At 42.2% G+C, this 26,283-nt stretch overlaps 1 protein-coding gene across 5 annotated transcripts; it reads left to right on the top strand.

Annotated features, from left to right (window-relative positions):
- Positions 1-4,811: 4,811 nt before the first annotated feature.
- Positions 4,812-24,577, top strand: bcorl1 (BCL6 corepressor-like 1). Of its 5 annotated transcripts, none has more exons than XM_032527789.1 (13): positions 4,845-5,006; positions 10,265-10,342; positions 11,489-11,573; positions 11,679-14,270; positions 14,548-14,680; positions 16,003-16,467; positions 17,411-17,598; positions 17,844-18,110; positions 18,222-18,388; positions 19,030-19,175; positions 20,374-20,451; positions 21,663-21,834; positions 22,712-24,577. In XM_032527789.1, the coding sequence occupies exons 3-13, from the start codon at positions 11,568-11,570 to the stop codon at positions 23,049-23,051; spliced, it is 4,554 nt and encodes a 1,517-aa protein (XP_032383680.1). In that variant the 5' UTR covers positions 4,845-5,006; positions 10,265-10,342; positions 11,489-11,567; the 3' UTR covers positions 23,052-24,577. The 5 variants fall into 5 exon arrangements, with proteins under 5 accessions (XP_032383677.1, XP_032383680.1, XP_032383681.1 ...); XM_032527787.1 differs by lacking the exon at positions 4,845-5,006 and adding an exon at positions 8,276-8,498; XM_032527786.1 differs by lacking the exon at positions 10,265-10,342 and having other exon boundaries at positions 4,812-5,006.
- Positions 24,578-26,283: the final 1,706 nt, after the last annotated feature.

The raw sequence follows: 26,283 nt of genomic DNA, 5'->3' as shown, positions 1-26,283 counted from the left end.
AGCAGACGTGATAACCGCTACACTATGGAACCAGCTGATCTCGTTCTCCGGCAGATCAGTTCTTCTCGTTATGAATGATGACAACGATAGTCTGACATTGATTTTTTTTTATGTAGGCTACTGTTAAGCTTTTCCTCTGCTTTGTAGCTGCGATTTGGCGAAACAAAATATCGGCCAGGTTCATTCCCACAATGTCACCCCCCTTGTATACTACCCTAGCGTTAAGTCTTCTCTGCTGGTGTTTTGGTTCCGTTGCGAGGGGAGTGCTCTTGGGACGTTTTGCTTTTGTGCCGATCACACGATACGGTAGCTAACGTCCAACCGAGCTGCCAGCCATGAACGCTATGAAGTCGCCTACATTTTGTCCGTGTCTCCAGCCTGCCGCATGCATGCACTGGAGCTGACACATTTAGGCGTTACGATATGCGTGTGTAGTTCAAAAAGCTGACTTGGCTTAGCTACTGTGTTACGGCAAGGGTAGTGTGCAATTTCAAACTTAGGGTAACATGTCGTTTCCCATCAATCAAGGCACTGTCTGATGCATTTTACCAGCTTTGGTTACCTTCATTAAATATGACCTTTTTGTTAAAAAGACAGAACTGTTATGAAGCTGTCCCAATACGTTTTAATCTTGAGGGTAAAACAGTGCATGTCACTTTACCATATAAAAAAATCCCATATTACCTGCACTGCATTGAGACCATGTTTAATGGGGATTTAACACTTGTAATTACATTTGATGGATTGATTGGATTACAAAAGTAGAGTGTTTTGCTCATGTTAAATATTTGACAACAGATGCAATCCCACCTAAAAGGTTACATCACTGGTTGTGTGTGGCATTTGGTCAAAAGAGAGTATCAATATTATTTCAATATCAATATGATAATAGTATCTATATGACTGTAAAGAATTTCATAAACACTGTGATCAACAGTTGCAAGCTCCTTCGCTATAGGCCAGTTAAAATAGTTTTCTGACCCACATTTAGTGCACCAACCACTTTTCACCGTTTTAATGCAAGTCCAGCTCAGTATAAAGGCTTTAAACTGGAAAATTGGATGTAGTTGACATATTTGAACATGTTAAACACCATCTCCTCATACAAACTGCTGTATTATCTTTGCAGGAAACAGAGCTCATTTCTCTGAGCGCTCCTGCACTGTGGGATATATATATATATATATATATATATATATATATATATATATATATATATATCGGCAAGTGTTACTGCTGTAGTCTCTGCATCATACATCATTACATAGGCATAATTTAGAGGGGGGATGGGGGGGGGTTACAACCCCCCCTCTCCTCCATAATCAAAACACACCCCAAAAACTTTGTATTATTTCCTTTCCATAAATAAAGACATTTGCAACATAAATTGATGAAGAAAAGGCAGAAATTGTTGCAGAAAAATGAACCAGAATGCAGAAAATGAAGCATTTGATGCCAGAATTTGTTCTCAACCCCCCTAATGTTGAACCCAAAGTTATGTCCTTGATCTGTTAAGAGTTTGGTTTACACCAAAGAGTATCCTCTCCGTCCTCTCTTAAAATGGTCTGCCCTTAGCATCATCCTTTTTATTTGTAGCCCATCCAGCTCCATAGGTGCCAGTGAGGGAAGTAAGGTTGCGTATGTAAGATGTGGGGGTGACGGGCAGCTGCTTCTGGGGTACAGTAGCACACCTTGAGGCAGATTTATATGCTTGCAAGATCAAATTTGAATTATATGCTAGACCTATTCTACAATCTCTGAATTCATCCAGTACGTGAATGTTAAACTAGAAAGCATTAATGATTACTACTTGTGTCCAATATCATATTTGGACTGCAAAATAAGTATTTCAAATTCAAAATGACTATCTAAGCAAACAGGATAAAAAAACATTCCATGTCGGGCTACATCTAACTATTACTTTCCTTGCTCAAACAGTTAATAATCTGGTCTACAAAATGTCAGAAGAAGTTCAAATATGCCCATTACAATGTTCCTAAAGTCCAATGTGATGTCTTCAAATAACTTATTTTGTCTGATCAACAGACCTAACCCAAACATGTTATATAACAATGTAAAAAAAGCAAATACTTCCATGTACCATGTTCATAGTCTTTTAAACAAAACGTAGGTTTGTTTTCCAGAAGCAACAGCCTCGCTGAAGCAGTTTAAATAGTTCTCTTCATCATTTGATGTTTGGCCCTTAGTGTGTAGTAGTGAACTGATGTGTGATTCTGTAGATTCTGTGTTCCTCAACAAAAACCCATTGTGTGTATCTTTAAAGTCTAACAAGCATGTTGAATATATTTCCTTCCTCACAAAACATTTGGGACCTTGAATTTGTGTATTTACTGTATATTCGAAATTATTTAAGCTACATCCATATTTTCTTGCAGTCTTCTTGTTGTTGCGTTTGTTAGCTCCTTGCTAAGTATGTTGGCGTGTTACCTTGACCAGTAGTCAGTCAGTGGAATAGTGGAAACCAGCTATGTTAAAGGTTCCCCACGGAGTTTCTGACCTCTAGTAGCACCATGGAGCTGTGTGAGTGGGTCCAACATTGCTGCCAATGGCTTCGTACTATCTCACTTATCTGCAAGTAATACACCAAGAAACACAGCAATGCTCCAGCTAAGACAGGCTGTTGGCAAGATGAACAATGGAGGATTTAAAATCGTCCACCTTGTGGACGGGTTACTTCAGTTGGTAGAGCAGGTGCACATATATAGAGGTTTACTCCTCGACGCGGTGGCTGTGGGTTTGACTCTGACCTGCGGCCTTTTGCTGCACGTCATTCCCCTTCTCTCCCCCCTTCCTTGTCTTAATCTGTGCTACGGAAATAAAGGCCTAAAAAGCCAGAAAGAATTATTCAAAACAAAAATTTCTTCCACATGCACAATACAAAACAAAACATGACCCACTTGTAAAAAAGATTGCTCCATAGTGTTGCAAATGGTAGAAAACGCCAAAGTGTACCTTTTAATGCCCCATTAAGACCAATAAAGTGTTCTGATTCAAACCCGAAAGAGCGGTCAATCTGTATGGGTCAACCCACATCAGCCTCCTTCTAACCAGAGATGGATGCAGGCTGCCCGTCTTTGGTGAACTCGAGTTGTTATAAATGAATTGAGTGATACCAACATTTAAAGGTAATTTAACCAACTCACTAAAATTAGAGAGAAAGAGAGCAAAAAATAAATAGAAAGCATACCTTTTTTGGCCATCAACAGAGAGCAAGCACGCATGTGGACAGACAGAAAGGTGAAACCGAAACAAAACTTTTATCTGAGATTTCTTTTGGTAAACTTTTGGTTAAATACAGTTTCAGTTGTGCAGCTGAAAAAGTTGGAAAATTGCATTTGGACAACTCAGCTGCAGTGTCCCAGTTACTGGGACACACCACAGACCTCACTGTCAACAAATTCCACAGGGTCTGTTTTATCAGTAAGTACAGTGTTGGTGAGGTCCATACATTATGCTACATTTCCATAAACGAAATTCACCTCATGTTATTAGGATGAAAGATAAAATCTCAGAAACAGACATAATCAAAATCTGGGCACATAAAAGCCAAACTAACCATGGGGTAAACGTATAATGGCGGGCCATGCTTTTGGTATTTTGGGATAAATGACCATATTAGTTTAGCAACTGTGATGGTGTGCCGAATCCAGCCTTGCTCTCTCCTCAATGGAGGATGATCACCACTTCAATGAAAGCAATGCCATTGGTGGCAGAGGAAGCTGTTCTAAATAATGTACTGTATCTGTGGCTGTTGTCTGCAGATCCCCTTAGTTTGCTGTGGTGCCTCTGACAGCGTTGCTTTGTCAGAACCTTTAGGGAACATCTATCTTTATGCACAAGGAGGAGGATTCAACTTCAACAATGCTGATTAGCTTCAAATTGCTAGTGAGACCCCTGTATCATGAAGATGTTGCACTGAGAAATGGCCTACCTGAGCTCCGACCATTGCCTGCCTTCTTGGTGTTTTCTTACATCCCACCATTTAAGTCACATGAGGTCAGGATATCCTGGCAACCTATTAGAGGCTTGTAAAAGTGGCTTAAGTCTTGTGTTCACTGACTTAAGCCACTTTTACAAGCTTCCAATAGGTTGCCAGGATATCCTGACCTCATGTGTCTGGCCCAGGTATTTCTGGGTATTTCCCAGGTCTGCATGTAATCATGGAAAAATTATTAAACAAAGATATACAAGAAAACTTGATTCTGACAGCTTTGTGTGCATCTATGTCACAGCGGAGTATAAAACTTGTTTGTGCTCCAGTATTTTGCCAAACTTCTATATTTGTAGTTTGTCTCATTTAGTTCATGTTGCCAAGAGAACAAGGCATACTGTAGCTGTTTCTCATCTGTTTACCGTACACAAACTCACTCCAAACACCAATCTGTGACAATCTGTGATTCACTAATAAAGTTACTTACACTTATATTATCTTTTTCAACAAATGAAATGAAATCACAATTTGGATTGTAGGGTACAGGATTGTGTGGAACTCTATAAGTGCTTTGTTGAAAGATCCTTTTCAGTGTGACAGCAGACCATTAGCTTGCTGTTAAAGTCAAATGTGGCCAGTAGCCTATAATTAGACTTGATGAGATAATTTATTTGTTAGGTGTTCTCCAAGCAGGATCTTTAAACCTGTGTTGAATCTTTGGGATAACAACTCTGTCGTAGAAGGACTATTTATCTGACATCAGCGAAGCACTCCGCAATTAAAGATTCAATCCCACCGAGCACCAGTCTGTTTGTTATTCACCTGTAGGGCTTTACCCGGCGCTAGGACCCAGGGTGCGCGATTTTCATCTCCAGCTGCTGCAGACCGAAAACTGGCAATAAGGGAAGATCGCGAGGACAAGCCAAAATTGCATACTGTATTCATTCTACTTCAAAATCACATCCCTGGCCCCACACGGAAGCCTCTGTGTAGACAACAGTAGCTTGTTGCGCTGTGTGCAGGCGTTGTGGCTCTAGACAGCTCGGAGCGCAAGGTAAGACGGTGCAATACCATGCGATTACTAATAACAAAGGCGTTACGGGCGAGCAGGGGGCATTAAAGGGGGCATTGCACAACGCTATTGAGGGCGATTAAAACTCTGTCAAACTTTGACCTGGATATGTGTATTTTCTAGTTGTTGGTGTCTTGCAGTAGTTGCGGCGATGTCTCGCTGGTATCCCACGGCATTATGTAGGATCGTGTCACATGTAGCCTATGGCCAGCCAAGTTGTGTATCGAGATGACACACTTGAGTCCGCTGTCCATGCGTATCGACTGTGGATGCAGTCGTCTGTCCAAACGCCGACACAGTAACTGTAGCCTATATGAAGTGATGCATTTCAACATCAGACAGATATTTAACATCATCTGGACGGCGCATCGAGCCATCCATTAACCTGGCAAACAGGAACATCACCCTTTACTGTTCCTGTGATCGGCTGCCATCCTCCCTTCGTTAATTGTAGAATAATCCATTACTTTTACCAAGATGGAAGAATAAAAACGCTTGATTTTTACTCAGCGGTTACCCCCCCAACCGCCTTCCCAGCCTCGACATTCAATATTGACCAGGTGAACCACGAACTTAGACGGGACATGCTCGTCGCTATAAACCATGGCGGCCTAAATAGGGTCGATAATCGTCAATATGAGTCAAAGATAGAGGACCATGTATGCCCACTTTGAAGACAACATTCTTTCAAAAAACCAGGCCTTCGCAATAAACAACGTGCCTTCATCTGTGCTATCGCAGTTGTCATAGTGCATGTGCGGAATACCACATCCATGCTCGAGAGATTTATCATTGTATGCATAACAAGTTTTTGTAACCCCCCCCCAGCTTCAGACATCCGATGTAGAGCCTGTGGACCAAACTCGTCTATAATTGGTGAAGCCCCGAGCAGCCGGTCACTACCGGGATAGCTCTTGCGCGGTCGTTGAGGTTCTCCGGGTTGCCCCTGCTCACACACAATGCGATGTGTCAGCTACTGACTTTGTGATACTCCTGCTTTATACCGAGGCGGTTCTCTACGGCGTCCCCGTTTTTGCCGATCGGCGTTTTTGGTTTCCCAATTTCACATTTGGTCATCTTGTCAACGATCTGGCTGCCTGCACGCAGCCATTACTGAGCGAATGGCGAAGGGCACGTTAGAAGCTCTCACACTCCGATCCGCTCCGCGATAGGAAAGCAGCGAAATAGTTTCAGCTCGTAGCCTACTACTCTCGGCAAACGGACAGGATATTTGTCCTGCACCACGACACACATCGTGCATGGTAGTAAACAAACTCTCAGAGTCAGCCTCGTTGTGTCTGTGTGTGTGTATGTGTGTGCGGTTATTTCCTCACCACCACAATTGTTGAGAAAAGTAGGTGATTTGTTGGCCTTTAAGGAGGGGAGACCCTTGTAAACAGCAGGCCTACACTGCATTCAGGATTCAGGTAGGACAAGTGGACTAATTACAACAGAGTAACCTGTACTGCTTAACTACTGCATGCCAAAGTGTGATTATGGCATAGGAGAGCTACATAGCATGTGGTTGTTTATCTTTGGGGGAGAATCAGAAAAGACTGAAGTGCAAGTCCTCAACAGACTGATTTGATACTTTAAACTTGTTCCCCTGTGTATGACTGGAAGTGCAGATGTGTTGTCATTCACCTCATAACTGCAAATATAAGATGTTGGTCCTCAAATACTCTTCTCAGCACCTTTGTTTTTGTTATTTGTGTAAAGTTAAAGTCAGACTTTAATTAAAGACAAACTGACCTCATGTTTCACTGTGCACTTGTTCAACGTGAGAATATAGAAAAGGATGTTAGTAAAAGTAGATGTTCAAATTGTGCAATGATGTAAATATGATATTACCTCCAGGAGAGGTTTCATCTTCCTGGTTGTTTGTGGCTTGTGTATAAAATAGCCTGTCCGTCTTCTGCTGTGTTAAACTCAGTTGCTGTGTGAAGCAAGTTTGGATTATTGTTTCAGTAAATGTTGAAGGCTTTTGTCTTTACGAATGGCAAATCTTGTCATGATTTTGTGTAAAGTCTGGTGTAAGTCTTTTCCAAATTGTAGTTATGCTTTGAACTTTGCTCAAGCCCACTTCTCTGTAGAAAACCATGTGCATGAATCCAGTTAAAACCCGACATGGTGATAACAGGAAATGTGATTTTGACACACTGCACTGCAAGATGTGAATGAAGTTGTGGAACTTTTTGTGTCCATATCAATAATCAGTGGTATTGTCAACAAAATGTCTTCACACCATGAAAACCCCGGTCTGGACAAATCAAGAACACAATGAAAGATTATAGGGTTTGGTCTCAACACAGCTGGGATGTAGACTGTTCCACGTGATAATGGTTGAGGAGAAAGTATTCAACATGAATATAATGAGGGAACCTTGTTGTGTCACTGAATGAGTTCTCTTTAGTTATTTGGAATAAATTGTGTATTTTTAGTATTTTCAGTGAATGATGGGAAGGATTTGGAAGCAGTATGCAGATGAGAATAATATGAGTTCTACATATTCCTATGGTCTGCAAAGGGATGTGGAAATGGTACACAGATACGCCGGTCTAAGTAAAGGAAAGACACAAGTTAGTTTTTGCAAAACGGCCTGTTGTCACCTTGTGTTTTGTGTTTCTAGGGCTCCTACAACTGAAGCATAACCTCTTCAGGTGTTAGTTAAGCCAAATCCATGGCATCAACACAAATGACCATAATTTATTGAAAGATAAAAGTCTCACATAGTTAAGTTTTTTTTTTTTTTTTTTAATCCTACTCAGAAATCAGTAGCTTTAGTGTTTCCCCCATCTCTTCCAGGCTGCATCAGTCTGCTTTCAGCATGCAACTGGAGTGCCTCGAGCACCCGGAATCTTGCTTCCTCGTGTTAATTTCCCTGCAACAGACCCAAACCTCTCCCACTCTTTTTTTGTATTTTGGCAATTCCGTTTAGCAACCATCCCCCGCTGCTGTGACTCTGTTAATTGACCTGACTGCCACTGCATCGCAAACACCGCCTCTCTAAGACTCGGAGACTCCTTTGGTTACAAGAAATACAGTTTATTACTTCATTACCAAGATAAGCCTCTTCAGTTTAGCGCACCGTTACACTCTTTGGTCGCGATCCCCCATTCCCCTTGAGCGGCAGAAGCTCGCAGTGCATGCCGGTACCTGCAGTCCTTACCCCTCCCAGCCTCTCCAGCGTGTAATCCTGGGCGTGGATAGCCGAGCACTACATCTCCCATGCTGTCACCGAGCCCCCTTCTGCTCCTCTCTCTCCCACCAGACTGGAGATACGGAACGGACTGTCTTGACGACCCCCCCATACCCTCCCCTCCTCCTCTCTCCCTCCCGCCCCCCCGGACTTTTAGAACCGAAAACCGTCGAGATTAGTAGGCAGCCACGGACGGCAGAGGCGAAAGGCTGGACATGGCCATATCCGAGTCGTTCCTGTAGGCTACGTCGTTCACATGCCATCTGGCCGAGCGGGTTCGTAACTGTTTGTGTCATTAGACATCTTTTTTATCTCGCCTGCTGATTAGCTCGGGAAATATTCAATATTTCGGCAGAGAAAGCCTTAAAGGGGGGACGGAGAGAAGAGGCTTGGTGGGTCGGGGGGCTCGGTGAATGCCTTTCAGTCTGTCCACCAAAGGAGCGATAGGAGAGACTGGAGCAGTTCACATTAGGTCGGCCGGGGATAAATAACAGTAGCCTGCCTCAACATGTAGGCTTAACCACCGGGAGGACTGCGAGGGCTTCGCGGAGACTCCGCTACGCAGGGAGCCGAAACCTACCCACGGTGGTGGTCAGTGGAGTTAAATATATTGTTTGCCCCCTTTCCAGTGGCCCGTCCGGCAGCCCAATCCAGTGGAATAAGTTGTTTCACCCACCCTTCCGTAGTTGTCCAATTGGCTACTTTGTTTTTCCCATTTTAGAGTAACTCGGTGCAGACAGTTTTTGTTATCAGCGCGTGAAATTGATTATTTGTTTGTAAAAACGTCCACTGGCAGAGTTACTTTGTCGAGTGTTTGTGGGCTGATGAAACGGGATGGTGGTCGTCAGGAGTTTTCGTTTGTTTGGCTCTACGTTGTGTTTTCTGTGGGGCTTTGCATTGATGTTGACTTACCTTATCAGGCGGAGATGTGACACATTGCCACATTGTGTTCCTCCGAAGAAGCCACTCGATGTGGTGGAAATCTATCCTGTCACTTGCTAAAACATGGCCAAACATCTGTCCTTCATCTCGAAACATTTCCATCCATGTTGCCTTCGTTATTTAGGCATGTTGCATGATGCATACAGGCTCTCATGTGCAGTTTGTGCCTGTGTTTGTCTGTGGGTGGACCGATCACCTCGAGCCAGTTGCCATTCTCTCATTGTGGTGACTGCTCGACATCTCCCGCGACCGACCGACCCGGAGCTCTCCAGAGTTTTTCCGTGCTGATGTTTACAACAGAGAAAGCAAATTGTTTTCAAAGCCTACAATGCCACGGCGTGCATTGTGCACTTTTTTTCACATATGACATTGGAACGTGTGTCTTTTGTACCGTGAGGCTGAACATGAACTGACCGGGCTGAAGTGGGCTGAATCATTTGGTTTCGTCGAGGCTGTTTTTCTCTACGGTAGCCTAATGTCCGACTTGACTTTTTTGTCTGAGTGTTGCCCACGGCGTGTGTGCCGGACTACTGCATACATTTAGTGGCCTACATCAGAGCCGATGAATTTAAATGTTGTGGCGGAGTAGACCGCGTATGATCGCAGCACAAAGACAAACTAGCTGTAAGCAACTGTTGTACGGTAATGAATGCAGACCCTCCTTGCACTGAGCGGTATCTGCATCGCTGAATCCTTTTCAGTCCGTGCTCACAGATTCCAGCAGATATCGGTGTGTCAGTCATTATTTGCATCGTATTCGCTATGTTTCACTGACTCAAGGGTGAAACATTTTCCATTCCCCCAAAGCTTTGACATACATTTTTTTGTCGAGTCCCTTTTTGAAGATCGTCTCTTTTACTTGCAGATGCGCTCGCCTGCGCTCACCTCTACGCACCATGGGGGCTGTTCAGGCGTGTGTCGCCGGTGTAGGCTAGATGAGAGAATTTCAAATGTTTGTTTTCAGATGACATCAGTCTAGATTAATTGTTTGCTTATTCTTATTAATAATCATGCGCATCATGGTTAACATTGTTTGTTTTGTGAATGAAGGTTGAGTTCTGTTGTGAACATGTTTTTTGTGTTGTTGTTTTCTCAATAGAGAAGCAATGGGTGGAATTCCATCTCTAATTTTAGATTCACACTGCACGAGCCCACCATTAAACTGCAATTAACTGAGGTGGGCTGCTGTATTGTACTCCTAAATAATTAACTGTCCCGCTGATAAGAAACCAAACTTGTTCACTTCCAGTCATCCACTTTTCACCCCTGTGATAGTATTTAGTGTGTGTGGAAAGTGAGTGTCAGTGTGGATCAGTTGTGGCAGGGAGGTTGAAGGGGATTTAGGCAGCCTCTCTTCATCTCCAGGGTGAACAAATATTCTCAGCCAACAACAGAACTTTAAATAAATGAAGTTTAACCTGCAAAATACATTGGCAAATTGGCTGTGCACAACTTGTAGGGAGCGATGTGTTTTTTGGGAATGGTGGCCTTTTATATGTCTCTGCCAGGGGCCCGTTTGGCTCATAATACATCCATGTTGCAACTGGTGCATTAGGTCAAGTCAAGTGGGTTTTTATTGTCATTTCAACCATATACACTGTATATAGTGAAACGAAACAAGGCTTCGCCACGAATCAAGTCAAGTGGTGTTACACATTCAAAATATATAAAGACGACATTCGAGACACATTACATTTTGTGCACACACATTATAGACTATACATAAAGTGCAATTACTACCTAAAGTAGAACGTTTAAAACAGACAAGGAACAGGACAGATAACAAAAGATATGGCATAAGTAGACTTTTAACAGAGCACTGAATGTTATAAGTTAGGTTCACCGTGAGGTGAAGATTTGATATATATAGGATTTTAGCGGCAGAAAAAAAGGTGCAGGTGTGCATTTCAGTTCAGCATGAAAAATTTGCATCATGTTTCTCATTTCATTTACTGAATATCCTGTTTTTAGTAAAGATAATTCACTCTCCAGATTGATCAACACTGACAAACTGTGAGCATTCCCTGCATGCAAATAAATAAAACGAAAGGGAACAACAGAACAAATGCATTCTTCAGTTTACCTCTGCCACCCTGAATTGCCTTTCTTTCTGGCTTTGTGGAAATTTTAACAAATCTGGCCTCCAAGCCCGTCTTAAAGAAAGTAACTTTTCAATTGTTGGTTACTCTGAATCACTTACTGTTGCATATAGTAGTTTATATTCCTTCATAAAGGATTAAATAAAAGTCTTTTCTGTGATTGAAACAAGAACAGCACCAACAGTAATCACATTAAGTGTGCTTTTTTCTTGTGTATTCTGCAGCATATCACTGTATTTCAAGGAGAACTCTCACCTGACTGACTCAGCTACCCCTGAGGTATGTTGTGTTAAAGAAACACCTATGCAGGTAATTGTTTTTTCTTCTTCTTCATTACAGTTCGATTACTAGATTAGAGCATTCTTTTCTCTTATCTAAATAACACTGGCATCATGATCTTCTATTATTACTCAGGTGGATCCTACACTAATGAATGTAGGGGATGGAGGCACGGTGAGCAGAGAGATCCGTGCTCCAAATAAAGTGTCTGCTAGTATGGTGGGAAATCCCCCACAGACGCTACCCCCTGAGTTTAGAGGAGATGTTACCCTCAGTCAGCAAAACAAGACCACTCCAACGACAGACTGTAAGACAGCAAAAGCCTGCCTGGACAATAGCAATTATAACCACAGCCCTGAGCCTTCTCCACCTCAACAGCCCAACAATGCACCAACGTCCAGCTCAGCCCTCACTGACTCAGAGAAGAGAGCAGACAAAAGGGCAGAGGCCCCTAAACTCAAGGCTGATGGTGTTGTGGCCTTTCCCACTACTCAGTGGTCAAGTGGCGTAAAAGTCAGCCAGGAAGACTCACTCAACTCCTGTCACAGCAATGTGACATCCAGTAAGAAATCACACCCGCAAACACAATCTGTGCAAAGCGTTTCACCTGGGTTTCAGTGCTCCACCATGTTTAAACCAGTTCAGCCTGTTGCCTTCCTTCCTTCCACTAATTTCCCCTCTCCACTTTGTAAAATCACTCTTCCACCAGCATTGGGTCAGATTGCAGCATTGAGACAAGCCACAGCCGGTCAGTTTCACAAAGAAATTCAGCCTCAAAGCTCAGGTGTTGGAGGGACACCTCTCATGCGGACCTATCCCTATCCGTTCTCGGTGGGCAGAACTCCAGCGGCAGAGAAAAAAGCCGGCGCATCATCAAAACTTAAATCTAATAAGAATGCCAAATCTGTGGGAGAGCATACATCGTTAGCCTCAGTGGTAGCCTCACCAGCTATTGCCCTACCATTGCAGCACCCGTCATTAACTCCTACAGCACCCACCCGCTACACGCTGTCTCCCACTGCTGCCATTTGCTGTGGCTCTGCATTGGCCAGCATCACCTCTCAGAGCAGACTGCTGAACCATGTGGAGAAAGGCAACAGCATAGACAAGACAACCATGGGCTCTCTTAAAATGACACCTCCTTCTGCTTCAGAGGACCATACAGCTTGCTCAGTTGAACCAAGAGATGTACCTCTTGATTTATCTGCTAAATCAAAACGTCCAAAATGCATAAGTGACCCTCCTGTTTCGATGATTGAGCATCATAATAATGAGTCAACTCAGAGAGATTTTCTGAACTCAAAGAGGACTCATTCTACAAATTATAGCTCAGCTTTGCAATACCCGAACTTACCCAACACCCACAGAAATGGATCCCATCAAAAGCAAATAAACAGGCCTCAGAATCACCAGGTCCCAGAGCCCAAACCAACCTGGAGTAAGGGATCTTCACAAGACTCTATAAAAAACATCCCTGGAACTTATGTAGGTGTGGCTAGCCCCATACTGGCTTCTACTCTAAGGGGCAAAGACGGACAAGGGCCTTTTGCAGATGAATTTCAGAGTTTTGCAAAACAGGAGTTTATATCTATAATTGACCAAGGAGAGCATCTGGCCTCAGGAGGAAAGAAGCCGTCCTGTCTGGTGAAGGGCAACCAACATGCTCACAGCATCAAGCATGTTAAAAACACCAGCACAGCCATAACAAAGAACTGTCCCTCTAAAGGAGCCCTAACAACTGCCCTGTCAAGCTCTGCCAGTGCTCAGACTCATCAGAAATCTGGAGCTGGCAAAACAGCAGTGCCATACTCTATCGCTGTTGTCAATCCAGCTTGGCAGCAGCCACCTCTTCTTCCGCACCAGGCCTCGTCTGTTCAGAGAAAAATCACACAAGGATCTCCGAAGATGAAGGGTATCACAGCTACAGAAGGATCTAAGTTTCATAGTGCCCAGCAGAGCCCGTCCAAACCGGAGGATAAGTGGGAGAGAATAAAGTCTCCCCTGTCTAACCTCGCGTCCATCGTAAAGCAGCAAGCTCTCGAAACAGCACAGACAAGTGAAGGTAATACTCAAGCCTCACCTGTTGCATCAAGAAAAGCTGATGTGTTGAATCCACTCTCTGGGAGCCAAGACACCCAATGCAAACAGACTTGTGCTTTTGAATACCCATCATACTGGTCTGTGGAAAAATGGGCTCGTATGCCACCTCAAGGGGATTCAACTCAAGCTATGAAGAGGCACGAGAAGGTGAACGCCACTGAGCCTGTAGAGAATAATGCTGAGTTAAACACCAGCCAGGGAGAACACATGGGACTACAAGCAAAGCAAGGCTCCTCAAAGCCACCCGGCCAGTCTCATCTCTTTTGGAGCAATGCATCAACAAATGGGAACAGGATGGAGAGCAAACTAGCTCAGGTGTTAGAGGGGGAGATGTTGAAGAAAGAAAGTGGGGCGTCAGGCGGTCCTCCAAGTGAAAAATTGGAAGGCATGGTTGCGTCTATTCTTACAGGCCAGTGTGTGGCGGGAGGCGACAATGTTGAGGAGAAAACAAATGGAACCAAAGAGCAGTCGCCAACCAAAGCAAAAGCTGCCGGCGTCAAACAAAAGAAAACCAGTCCTAAGAAGCCAGCAAAGGAGAAGTCGCCACCGGACTCATCAAAGAAGGCTGCAGGAAAGAAAAAGCAGGACACAGAAAATACTCCAACCAAAGTGTCTTGTCAAAAAAAGGTAAATTATGTTTGTCTTTTTTAAATGTCTAAAATATCTTTGTTCTTTTGGTTGTATCTCAGGGAAATTTCTTTAGTTAGCAATCACCTCAATCTCATCAAAATTTGAACAATCACATTGGCGATTCAGAGCTCTCTTTCATGATATGAATCTCTGACTGATAATTTAGCTTCCAAGGGCTTATTGTGAGTCTGTTACGTGCTCTCCGTCACCATGAAAGCTTTGTGATCAGTAGCATCCAGTACAACATGCTCACTCTGTCCCCTGTGTATTTCAGCAAAAGAAACAATGTGCACCTGTGCTGGAGCAGAGTCTATCAGCGGTGAAACTTTCTCCACAGAGTACAGAGCCGACTCCAAGGGACAAGATCAGTCCCAACAAGGCCGAGCAACTAACCCGCAAAAAATCAGGTGATGGCTTTGTTTCTTATTTACAGCATTAAAAAGTTCTCGCAGCGTTTTATCTGCCGATATTGTACATTGGCACATATGTTGTCCGATATGTGGCGAAATTAAAACTTTTTTTTTTTAATAGAATATAATTAAGAAAAAGATGATTGTGTCCAGCGAGAGTATACCAATACTGTTAATCATATAATGCTACTCAACACAGGGAACTTTAAGTCACTGTAGCAAAATACAGTTGGTGTCAATAAATGTAATGGCCACCTTAGTATTGGTTAAAATTATAAACCAGAAAAAATGACAATTACAAATATAAGTCACCATGTTCTGAAGAGATACATTACGAACACTAACAAAAAGTAACATTTGACCGTTGGAACATAAAACAACAAACCTAACGAACTACTCAGTCCAGACTACTCAGCATCTCATCATATTCCTTCTGCAGCTCAGCAGATGACGGTGCGGTGGTGGTTTGAGTCTGTTGAGTGTTGACTACGTTCTTACCTAGTTGGTAAGATGCTGGAAAGTAAATAAACAACGTTCCCATACTTTACTCTCTTATGACTTATGCTCATTCCACTTGTTAGCTAGTTAGCTAGCTAGCTGACCACGTATCTACTTTCATACCTTATCAGTCGAGTGGAAGCAAATGTGTGAGCATTTTAGCCCATTCTGTCTATATGCATTAACATAAATAGGACTGAAACAGTAGCGTTACATGTATTCACACCCAGCTTTTGTCCAGGACTGGCAGTTTGGTACAACCTCAAAAACGGAACAATTCCAGTCATTGCGTTTACCAAATTTTGAATTTAAAAGTCTGGTTTTCCACCGGATACGTTGAAAGTTTCCCTTGAACGTATAGCAGAGGTGCAAGGTCTAGACTCGGCGGCAGCAAATCATGAGTTAATGTTTCTGCTAATGTTTTCTTTTCCAGTGAATTTTACTGTTTCAGTGCACTTATTTCATTTAAACAATTAGGTTTCTTATAAACTGTAAAATATCCTGCCTCCATTACATATCTCTGTCACAAGTGTTTGATAACCATATTTCAGGGATCATTGCAAAACAATTATCAGCCAATAAATCAGCCAATAAATCAATGTCAGTCAACTTTTTACTCCCTAATATCTGCATTGGCCCCAAAAATCTAGTATTGGTTGGGCTCTAAAATGTAATGAGGCTTTCAGTGGTGTCAAACATGTAGCATTTTATTTACAGAAAATGTCACACATATTGTCTGGATGGTGTTTTTTGATGTCTCAGTCATAAGCATAGAAGCTTGTGTCCGTATAACAATCAAATATGATTTATATCGGTTACAGATAGCGGCAACAGTGGTCAGAGTGTAGAGACTCCAGTGTCTCTCAGTCGCTCTGCTCTGTCCAGCAAGGAGGCCGAAGCTACAGGGAGCTCCTTCCCACGGCTGAGGAGAGGACGAGGGCGACCTGATGAGGCTCGACTCGACCTCTGGGGCTTTGCAACACCTTCCCCTCCACCCCCACAAATGCCTCCTCCCCCCGTTTCCCCGTCACCCCCTGTGACTCCCACCCAACCTGTTCGCCGTCCTAGAGGGAGGCCTCGCTCAAACCCGCAGCCTGAGCGAATGATTCAGGGCAAGGGCAAGACAGCCAGTGCCGAGGGTGACATGCCTGCTCCCAAGAAACGCCGGCGATGTCGTAGCAAAAAGTATCAGACTGGGGAATACATCACTGAGAAAGACAAGCTGGAAGATGGAGAGCACCTTGAAGAATCTGACTCCCTGAGACAGAACCGCGGCGGGCCAGCAGGTACGGACTTTCTCTCCTGAGATCAGTTAAGTTTTCAATTAACTGTTTCCCGCCCAAGTTTAATCAAAAGTGCAGCTGTTAGTTACAGATGTGGTAAAAACAATTTATAAAGTTATAGAATGGATTGTGTAGCAGCTAAATAATATTTTTATACAACCCAGGGGATGAAATAGAAAGACAATTTAGTAACTGATTGACTGAAGGTTTGATTAGGCATTAGAAATTACAAAATTAGAAGTTAGAAATTTTAAGACAAATGATTCAGCACTGACCATAAGAAAGCTTAGCTGGGGTGCTTCTACTGTTAAAACTTATTAAATAGACAGGGGCAAATTAATTTCATGAGGATGTACGTCACCGTAAAAGGAACATAGGAAAAGCATTTATAGAACATTTTAAGACAGATTCAAATATGCAGCATATACAATGGACAAATACAAAATATTGCAGTATAGTCAACAAACACCAAAGATTATGAAGACAGCGCATACTGTATGTGTATGTGTATATATATATATATATGTGTGTGTGTGTGCAATTTGCGGTTTATATTCTTGCGTTTCATGTCCAAGTTGGGCACCTGTTTATGTGTATAAGACACGTATCATAAGGTACATACAGTATGTGGAGAATATTCAGAAATTTGTCAAACTTGAGGACAAAATTGAAAAAAGCAGAACAGAGTAGTTCAGAGACTTGGCTAAACCAAGGGCCATTGGTTAAGGAAGTATTATGCTGTCTGATGTTGGTACAAAACAGCACCTAAAATATGCCATGGTCGATGTTCAGAGTAGCAAGAGCATTAAGCTGCTCCGTAACTGCATCGATACATCAAAGAAGAGATGAGTGATGTTAAAATATTAAAATTGTTTGCGAGTTTTATCGCTGCGTTCATCTGTGTGGTACCATACAGCATAACCTCCAATTGCATTCGTCGTTACAGATCCACACACGCATCAGTGTCCGAGTCCCACCACCTGCAGTCCTGAGCCTCCTCCACGGAGAACCTCGTTCACTCGCTCGGGATCAGTCCGCTACCTGGAGAGCGAGGTATCTCCAGAGTTCAAGGACAAGCCTTCAGGGAAGAGGAAGTTCAAAAGCAAGCACTTGAGTGACAACGAGGAGCAAAAGGTAAGAGGCATGCTGAGGCTGCTTGTTGGATTACAGTACATTTCAAACCACACAGGGATTATGGGAATAAAATGCAGTGTGGCATTAATATATTGGCTTAGAGTGCCCCCTTGTGGCTAGATGTTTGTCACATTTATGATGGCAGCTGGATTTATACTGCACTGGAACCCATTGCCTTAACTTGGCAATGCATTACAAGAGATTCCATTTCACACACTGCTCTAATTAATGAATTTGTATTTTAGATTAAGACCAAACGCAGCAGTTTGGGCAAGCGCGCTGCCTCGCTTGCCCTGGATAATGATGGTGCTGATGTAAAAAGACCAGAAAGCCCCCCACCCACTCCTAAAAGTTTGCCGTCATCTCCATCCAATAAGAAAGGCTCATTGGGTAGATGCAACGGCTCAGACTCTCCACCCAAAAGGGCTGTTCCTCCGGAGGTTCGGCGACTGATTGTCAATAAAAATGCTGGGGAGACTTTGCTGCAACGTGCTGCACGCTTGGGCTATCAGGTAAAATTCACCTGTTCAATTGTAATATCGCTAGCATGAATTGAACTCCAATTAACAGTGTACCTCTTTGAATTATAATGTGACAGTTTCTGTGGTACTTCTGCTCTGCAGGATGTCGTTCAGTACTGTCTTGAAAAGGACGTCAGGGAGGTGAATCGGCGCGATAATGCCGGTTATACAGCTCTCCATGAGGCGTCCTCTCGAGGCTGGACTCAGATTGTCCAGATGCTGCTGAAACACAGCGCTGACGTCAACTGTAGCGCCCAGGATGGGACACGGTAAGGCTACATCCTACATGATTAACTGTTGTGGTTCTAATTTGTTGAATTCTATGGAAATTACAATATCTTATAATAGTAATATAAGTAAGTATTATAATGTTTGACAAATTAGAGCATGGTAGTTGTTTCTTGACCTTTGCAAACAGCATGTGTAACAAAATAACCTCAGTTTAAAGGTCCACACTTTAGAGCCATCTGTCACATCTCAGCTTCGCTTGCTAAAATGTCGAGTGTTTGGGTATGAGTTGTATGTGTCATATTCTTATAGTGGACAAATTACATTTGTTACAAAGGTTGTTTTTTTTATAGAGTACTGCATATTTTGTGGTTAAAAATGTCAGTAATACTCCTGAATATGTATACCCTCTACAGGTGAGAGTAGTAATGAACATGGTGACATACTCATTGACAGGTTGTGATACTTCCTGTCACATGATAAAGCATATTTGCTTTTCCAATCAAAGGAGTTTGTCTCTAAATAACAGTTTCACAAGTTGTAATTAATCACCGGAAATATTAGTTTTACTGTCCAACACATCTGATACTCCATATACAATATGTTTGCTGACAGATTAAGGTGTGTTTTAAAGGTGTACAATCCCTGATCTGCATTTGTGTTTTCTTTGTTCTTTCTTTAGGCCTCTTCATGATGCAGTAGCGAGTGATAACCTTCCTATAGTCTGGTTGCTCCTGAACCACGGCGCAGACCCGACTCTGGCCACTTACTCTGGACACACTCCAGTCAAACTGGCACATAGTCCCAACATGAAGACCTTCCTCACAGGTAGTAAAGCCTTTTCCCTTTTCTCTTTGTTCACCCCATCATCAGCCTCCTCCTCCATCAGCAGAACTAGTTTTGGATAAATGGATAAAGAATGCTGTTTTACCTCAGACTAAATCCATTTTTCCCATTGTCAACAAACACAATAATCCTCACAAGGGCTATAATAAAGCTAATTGTGTGATTGACCCCACTTGGCTGTCATTGGCTATAGTTTTCTTAGTGAGCCAAGATGGAGGAGACATTAATTGTTGCTGTGTCTAACCTGCTGGTATTGTATGATATTGGCCATACTTTTTTTTTTATTTTTTATTTTTATTTTTTTAACTGCCCCACAAGAGACATTCTGCCATCGTTCTCTGCTCTTCAGTATACATTTCCCAAAACAAAATCCACCAATCACAACAACTCAAACAGACTAAAAAACAGAAAACTGATTTCTGTGCGCATCACATCGTGCCCACGTTCAGCATGGATATCGCCACGGCAGGCGATGGTCAACTGCTTGTATTTATAAGTGTGTAACAGTGCCCTTATACTTTTTTTAAAATGATCTGATAAAGTTTTATCAGTAAAAGGTTACAGTTTTGAGAAAATGACTTGAATAATAACAGTCAGTAAGAGATCACTGTGGTGCAAAAACATGTCATGTCAGTTTAAATAAGGCTTTCATTGACAAAAAACAGGCATTTTGTGTGGTAAAAGCTTCCAGTGATTTTCAATTATTGACCCTTACAAAGGGCCAATGGTTCATTAAAGAAACGTTTTAAATTGCTTCCTTATGATCAATTTTGTTCCATAATCGAGACCGACAAAGTGATTTATTACACATCTGGCTTCCTGGGGAACCTCTGACATGAATAACTTTTGGTTGTCACATGTCTTTAGCTTTTTTTTATTTTTTATTTGACATCACTGTTGACGGTGTTGTACCAGTTTTAAGCATATTTCCTTGTTAAGTGAGAAAACATGTTGTTTCTTTCACCATCAACTTGGAATCTGTATCAGTGTTTAGTGGAGTGTGCACGTCATGCGTCTCAGGTATAGAGAGAGATCAGTAGCAAATGCAGCCACACACTCATACAGCTCTGATGCAGATGTGAAGCCATGTCTTCATATTTTCATAGATTTACACATAATGCAGCTCAAGCAGTGATGACAGATAAACCGGTCAAAATATAACACATATTTTTTTTCCTAGAATATTTCACAGACCTGGAAGGCCGCAAAGAACAGGATCTCAGTTTTCCCTGGGATTTCTACAGTAGCTCCCTGTTTGGTAAGAAACCTTGAAATGGTGTCTGGATCTGTTTTTCTGTCCACCAATCCATCAGTCCACTGATCAGTCAAGTATTCCTGTTCCTTACGCCGGTCAGGAGGAAGGAGGAATGATTCTAGTTTGTAGGCCGGGCACAGGCTCGGCCACTGGGACGCGGAGGGGTGTTAGCCTTGTGTACCAGCATCACTGTGGTGTTGTAAACAGCCACAGGGAGCCAGTTATTCAGTGGAGGATAAACAGGATTAGAGATGCATGGAAGAACTAAGAAGACTAAAGAGAAAGTGTACTGCAGCTTTCGGCATAAACTGTAGAAACAAAAATGTGTTGGTAACTATAAAAACCTTTATTTGGCCCCCCAAATAAATATTGTGCAAATTATGTACTGTAGAGCGATGTTCCACAACAGGTTTAAACCATTCAACTTAAATTATTCTCAATTTTTGTGTTGAATTGTACATTTCTCCAAGGAGCATGATGGGATTTAACACATTTGAAATCATCCACAGTATGGTCTGCATGTCCAGGCCAATTATTTCCTCCCCAATGATAGTCTTTATTATTATATAACCTATAGTTTGTTAATGTGATATACATTTCTGTTAGATATTAATGGTTACTTAATAATTTAATCTCTCTCCTTTATGATATTTCGGGTGATGACTTCTCAGTGATGGGAGATATGAAGAATAATTGGCTTTAGGAGCCATTGTGCCATTAACTATTGTACAGATTGAGGAAAAAGCCTTGCAAACTTCGTATCCCATCAGTAAATTAATAAATACGTTGCATTACACTCTGCTTACATTTAAACTTACACTTACTTGGCTATCATCTCAGCTCATAGCTGACAGTTCTTAAGACAGCACACTAGCTGAGGGATCAGCTGATTCCCTCTTTTGATTGGATTTTCAAATACCAGTCCATCAGTAAATAATCCTTCAAAATATGTCTCGTAAACACAATTGTCATATCCTCGTGTCTCTGTATAGGGTTTAATTAACTTGTTGCGACTGACATCATTAAGTTTGTGTCCCTCTAACTGATCACCAGCAGTCACCAGCAGTCAGTCATAGACGTGTTGTGGGTGTTGTGAATAGACTGTCCACTAGAGGGGGCCCAAACCCTGTGTATCAAACAGCACAGTGTTAGCGCCGAAAACATCCTGTGTGTCTGCTCCTCGTCATCTCACCTCAGTGGACTTTTCTTCACAGAGACTGACCAGGAGCCATGCTGGGACTTTCTCCTGTCGGAGCAGAACCAGGAGCTGGAGGAGGACACAACAGGAAAGACTGAGCCGGACTCGGACAAAGATTGCCTTCTGTTTGAGTTCTCTTCTGAGCCTCTCTTACCCTGCTATCATGTTCAAGTGTCATTAACCCAGGGGTGGGTTCACACAAATATAAGTCATTCATTCAGATTATATTCATTGATTCTGTTCCGCCCGCAAAGCGCTACTACATTTAGCATGAGTCATCTCAGTGTGAATGCACTTTCTCTGTGCTCCTAATATTTATGGGAGTAAATGTCAAATAGGCTCTGATGACAGCAGGTAGGGATGGCTGTGACTCAAGGTGTGTTTTCTCTGCCTCCAGTATTTCACAGACCTACAAACAGAAATATTGTGTTTATATTTACAACATGTCCCCTAATGATCTACCAACACCTTAACTGTCACATTTTGTTTGTACACACACTTGTGTACATTGTAAAAGTACAAAAAAGAATGGTGGAAAGTATGGGACGATGAACAGTAGATCATTAGTTAATCTATGCCATGGTGTTTATGCCATGGCGTCTATGTCACGACGTTTATGCCACAACATTTATGTCATGACGTTGCTAGTGTGGGTAAAGCGCCAAAAATGCTGAACAATTCCTAATGTTGTGTCTTTGTTAGACCCTCGCTGTCTGGTAACAACCCATACACTCAAACAGGAGAAAAAAAGGTCAAAAAGATGATTCTGTTTGCTTCATCCACAATGCCCCTAGTTTGTGTAGAAGGATTTTTGTTTGTAGTCTCCAAATCCAAGCTGAGACAAATGTGACAACAGCTGATGTGATCTGCCTGCAGTTCACTCTCAAACTGATTTCAAAGCCTGGTCTCATCAGCAAGAAGAGTTGATTCAAAGTAGTGGCAGACATTGTTTTCACTCAACTTGATGGAGTTGCTACAGGGATTTTTTTTTAAATTTGAGGATACCTTTTTCTTTTTTTCTTACTCTAACCGTTGGCTAATATCAGACATCTTTATCTCTTGCAGCTTTTGCAACTGGTTTCTTCTGACAGACGTCCTGAAGCGTCTGAAGATGTCAGCGCGGATCTTCCGGGCGCGTTACCCTCACTTGGAGGTGGTGAGTCTGTCCCGTGCTGAGCTGTGGAGGCAGGTATCGATCAGCCAGGTGAGCTCGGCTTTGGCTTCACCTTACAAAGGCAAAAATAAAGAGGAGGAAGAGAAAGAAGAAGAGGGACTTGTGGATCTGGTGCGATGTGTCCCAGAGCTACAGAGACTACTTGGCTCCTCCATTCACATCCTGCAAGAGGATGAGGAGGATGAAGAGGAGGAGACACTGACAAACACAGGGAAGCCACGCAGCCGATAGCCTCTCTTTCACCACAGTCCTCCACCATACAAACTGTTGTCAACCCAAGTCCTTCCCTGCAAGCAGCAGCTCAAAGGAAACCTCTCCGTCCAATGAAACGAGGGTCATGGGTTTTAACTCCAGCAACAGAAATGACACTCCACCCAAAACCTTTGACCTCAGACAGAAGGGGATTAGGTGATCACAAGGACCTGCACATGGGAGTGGTCGGTCCAGCTTTCAGGTTTCTATCAATAGGTATATTTGAATACATGAGAACTGTTGAGCAAACCTTTTGTATTGATTATGTATGTACATGGTAGTGTATATGTATATCTTGCCATCAGGGTTAAAACATTTGTTTATATAAATGTATTCTTGTGGCTAAAGAATTATGTTGTTTAGGACTTTATGTTTGAGTTTGTTCCCAAGGGAAAGCGATATTTTTTCGGGAGATAATCCAAGACTTTTATCTTGGTGAACTGTTGCGTAAAGCTAAGACACTTAAGTCAGGGAGGCCGCTGGCCCAGATGGTTCCTCTGTCAACCTGGGAGACCTGGAGACCTGCAGAGAAGAGACCACGGCACATAATCATCAAATATAATGAGAGCCTCGTTTCCATTTTTCTCCACTGTTTCACTTTTCACTTTATCCTCCTCTAGCTTACAATGTTTATTTTTCTTCAACATTTCAGAAAGTAAGCGTGGGCAGCACGAAGCTGTCTACGTCCCTGCACGCAGTACGAAATAATGTCTTTTTGGACCTTGAGATTGAGTTTGTTTACAGAGCTGGACAGATAGTAGTGTTCTCCACTCCCCAGGTTGCACTCCTCCTGAACTGATACACAATCCTTTGGATCTCTCTCAGAGGAGAAGTGGTACCATCTCTGGAGTCTAGAGGTGGCTCCTGTGTCAGAGGAGCCGAAACGCCCTCTTAACTGCAGCCACGTCCGATATGTCGTTCCCAGATCCCAGAGTGCTTTGTGTTGCAGTGTTTTATTTACACTGTTTGTTGTGCTTAATTTAATAGTCATTAATATATTTGACCTCTTGTGTATCTGACAAGCCTATCTATGAGAAAAAATTGCTTTGTATGGTTGGTGCTTCATTATGAAATGTACTTATTAGGATCCCTTTATTCTGAGATTTTCCTCCCATCAAGAACAGTATTTCAAAAAAAGAAGAAGCGAAAGTACAGTTGTATTGTACTGGTGCTAAGACAGATTTTGTGTTGACAATCAATGATGTTTTGGTTTGAAGTCACAAACTAATAAAAGATATTTAAGATGAAGAGACTTAAGGTGTAAAGTATAGTTTAGTTAAAGAGGGATACAGCACGACTGAGAGTGTGTGAAGAAACTTTTATTTGATTCTTTTATAAGAAATCTACAAGAATAAAGCATGATTGTAAATCAGTTATCTCTTTGTTCTGTCAGTTGGATTATTATAATGATAGCTGAATTGAATTTTAGGGCAGAATTCTCCCTCAGGTGTATTTCAAATAATTCCTTCTGCCTTAGACATTTTACTGAATAAAGAGAAATCATACAAAGAACCATGACATGATTGTAACCTTTACAATTGTAAACCGTGTAACCCTTTTTCAAACCTAATTAAGCTTCACAGTAGTAATAGTAGTAGTGTACCTACCTACCTATCACACCTCTCTCCACATGTTAGTACTGTCAAGCTGTCAAATATCTCAAATTTAGTTAAAACAACTGCAGTAATTAGCCTTGAGGAAAAGGCTGAAAATGTAGAATTAGCACACTGTTCTCTGTTCGCACAATGTTTTTTTTTATTTACTGTAACAGTTTGAGCAATCAATTATTTTTCAGACACAAACATCACATTACATTTAAAAACTTATGACGGAGCAGAGAACAGTGGGTAGTTTCTACTTTTTGTCATATCTTCTCTTTTGTCTAGCAGAGTTTAAGTTTTTTTTGGTGGGCGTAATAATTAGTCTTTCCGCAGATAAAAAGCAGGATTGGAATGTGGACTCAACAAATATAAAGGATAGCATAAGTTCTGGGATGTCATGGAGTCAAGCTTGGCTATTATCTGAGAGTTCCTAAGCCAGCACACCAGCTGATGGATCAGCTGATTCCCTCTTTTGATTGGATTTGCAAATAGCGCGCTCTATTAAAACTGCTTTTCCCAGACTTCCTTGCTGCATGTCTGCTAGCACTTGCAACCCACCTCCACCCCCAGCTCCTCCTTTTAAATTGCTGTTTGACTTAATGATGTGTCTCAGTCATTGATGCTGCTCTGTTCTGTACCCTATGGGGATCCTGCACTGCAGCTCTCCCCACTCAAAGATTTCCATATATGGAAGGGCAGGGAGGTGTGCTCTGCTTTGCACATGTGCATGTGGAAGAGCGGGGAAGGCCCAGAACAGAGCCGTACCGCCAAATACAAATTGCAGATGAATGAATCTCTTTTGACAAAGTGGTCCTGACTGAACTCAATTTAAGGTCCACTTACTCGCTTGTTCTGGAGCTTTGGACCGTCTCACATATCTTCTTCAATTAAATACAATTGTATTCATAGTATAAAATCATAAAGACACTTCACAGATAGAGTAAGTCTAGACCACACTCTAGAATTTACAAAGACACAACGATTTCCAATAATTCCCCAGCAGACTGACTTGTTGAGATTGGTTTGTTCTCTGCTAATTTGACGGTCTGAAGTTAGAACAATGTAACTTTTGAAAGAAGAAATAACACAGCCTTCCTCTTGTAACTGAAAAGTTTAATTCATTAACAATAAACACCCTTGCTCATGTCAACACACAAAGGGGTTTTGCTGGTACAGCCTTACTTGGTCTGCAACTACCAGCAGCGTGTGGTGACTAAAGTCTTACATAAATATTGCTGTGTAACTGACATCGCTGTGTCAGTTAGCTGGCTTTATAACCTTTCTCTAGTTGTGCGGCTGCTCCAGTAGGATTTAGTATTTATAGACTGACTTTAAGCTAACGTGGATGAGATGTGCTAGAGGAGCTCAGAATATGCATTTCCAAGTACACTGTGCAAACTCAATCCTCTGATAAATACAAATCTCTAGAACAAGGGAGAACAGTTTGTGGATGTTTTAGTTGAGATTGTTTTGTCGAAGGTCAAGAATAAATTGTCTCAGGACTGGAAATGTTTAAGTGACTTAATGCTTTCTGATAACTCAGACATAGAGTGTCTGACTCGACTTTATCCACTAAAGACTGAAAAAACCACAGACTGTGACCCAGTTAA

This window comes from Etheostoma spectabile, chromosome 10 (assembly GCF_008692095.1).
Source record: "Etheostoma spectabile isolate EspeVRDwgs_2016 chromosome 10, UIUC_Espe_1.0, whole genome shotgun sequence".
NCBI classification, from domain to species: Eukaryota; Metazoa; Chordata; class Actinopteri; order Perciformes; family Percidae; genus Etheostoma; species Etheostoma spectabile.
Note: the sequence above shows the minus strand (reverse complement) of the source record. Positions and strands in the feature narration are given on the sequence as shown.

What these genes read in the sequence shown, in the direction of transcription:
- bcorl1 (XM_032527786.1), top strand. An exon ending in ACTAACCCGCAAAAAATCAG is followed by an intron (nt 14,681 to 16,002) that starts GTGATGGCTTTG and finishes TATCGGTTACAG; the next exon opens with ATAGCGGCAACAGTGGTCAG. An exon ending in AGCGCCCAGGATGGGACACG is followed by an intron (nt 18,389 to 19,029) that starts GTAAGGCTACAT and finishes TTCTTTCTTTAG; the next exon opens with GCCTCTTCATGATGCAGTAG.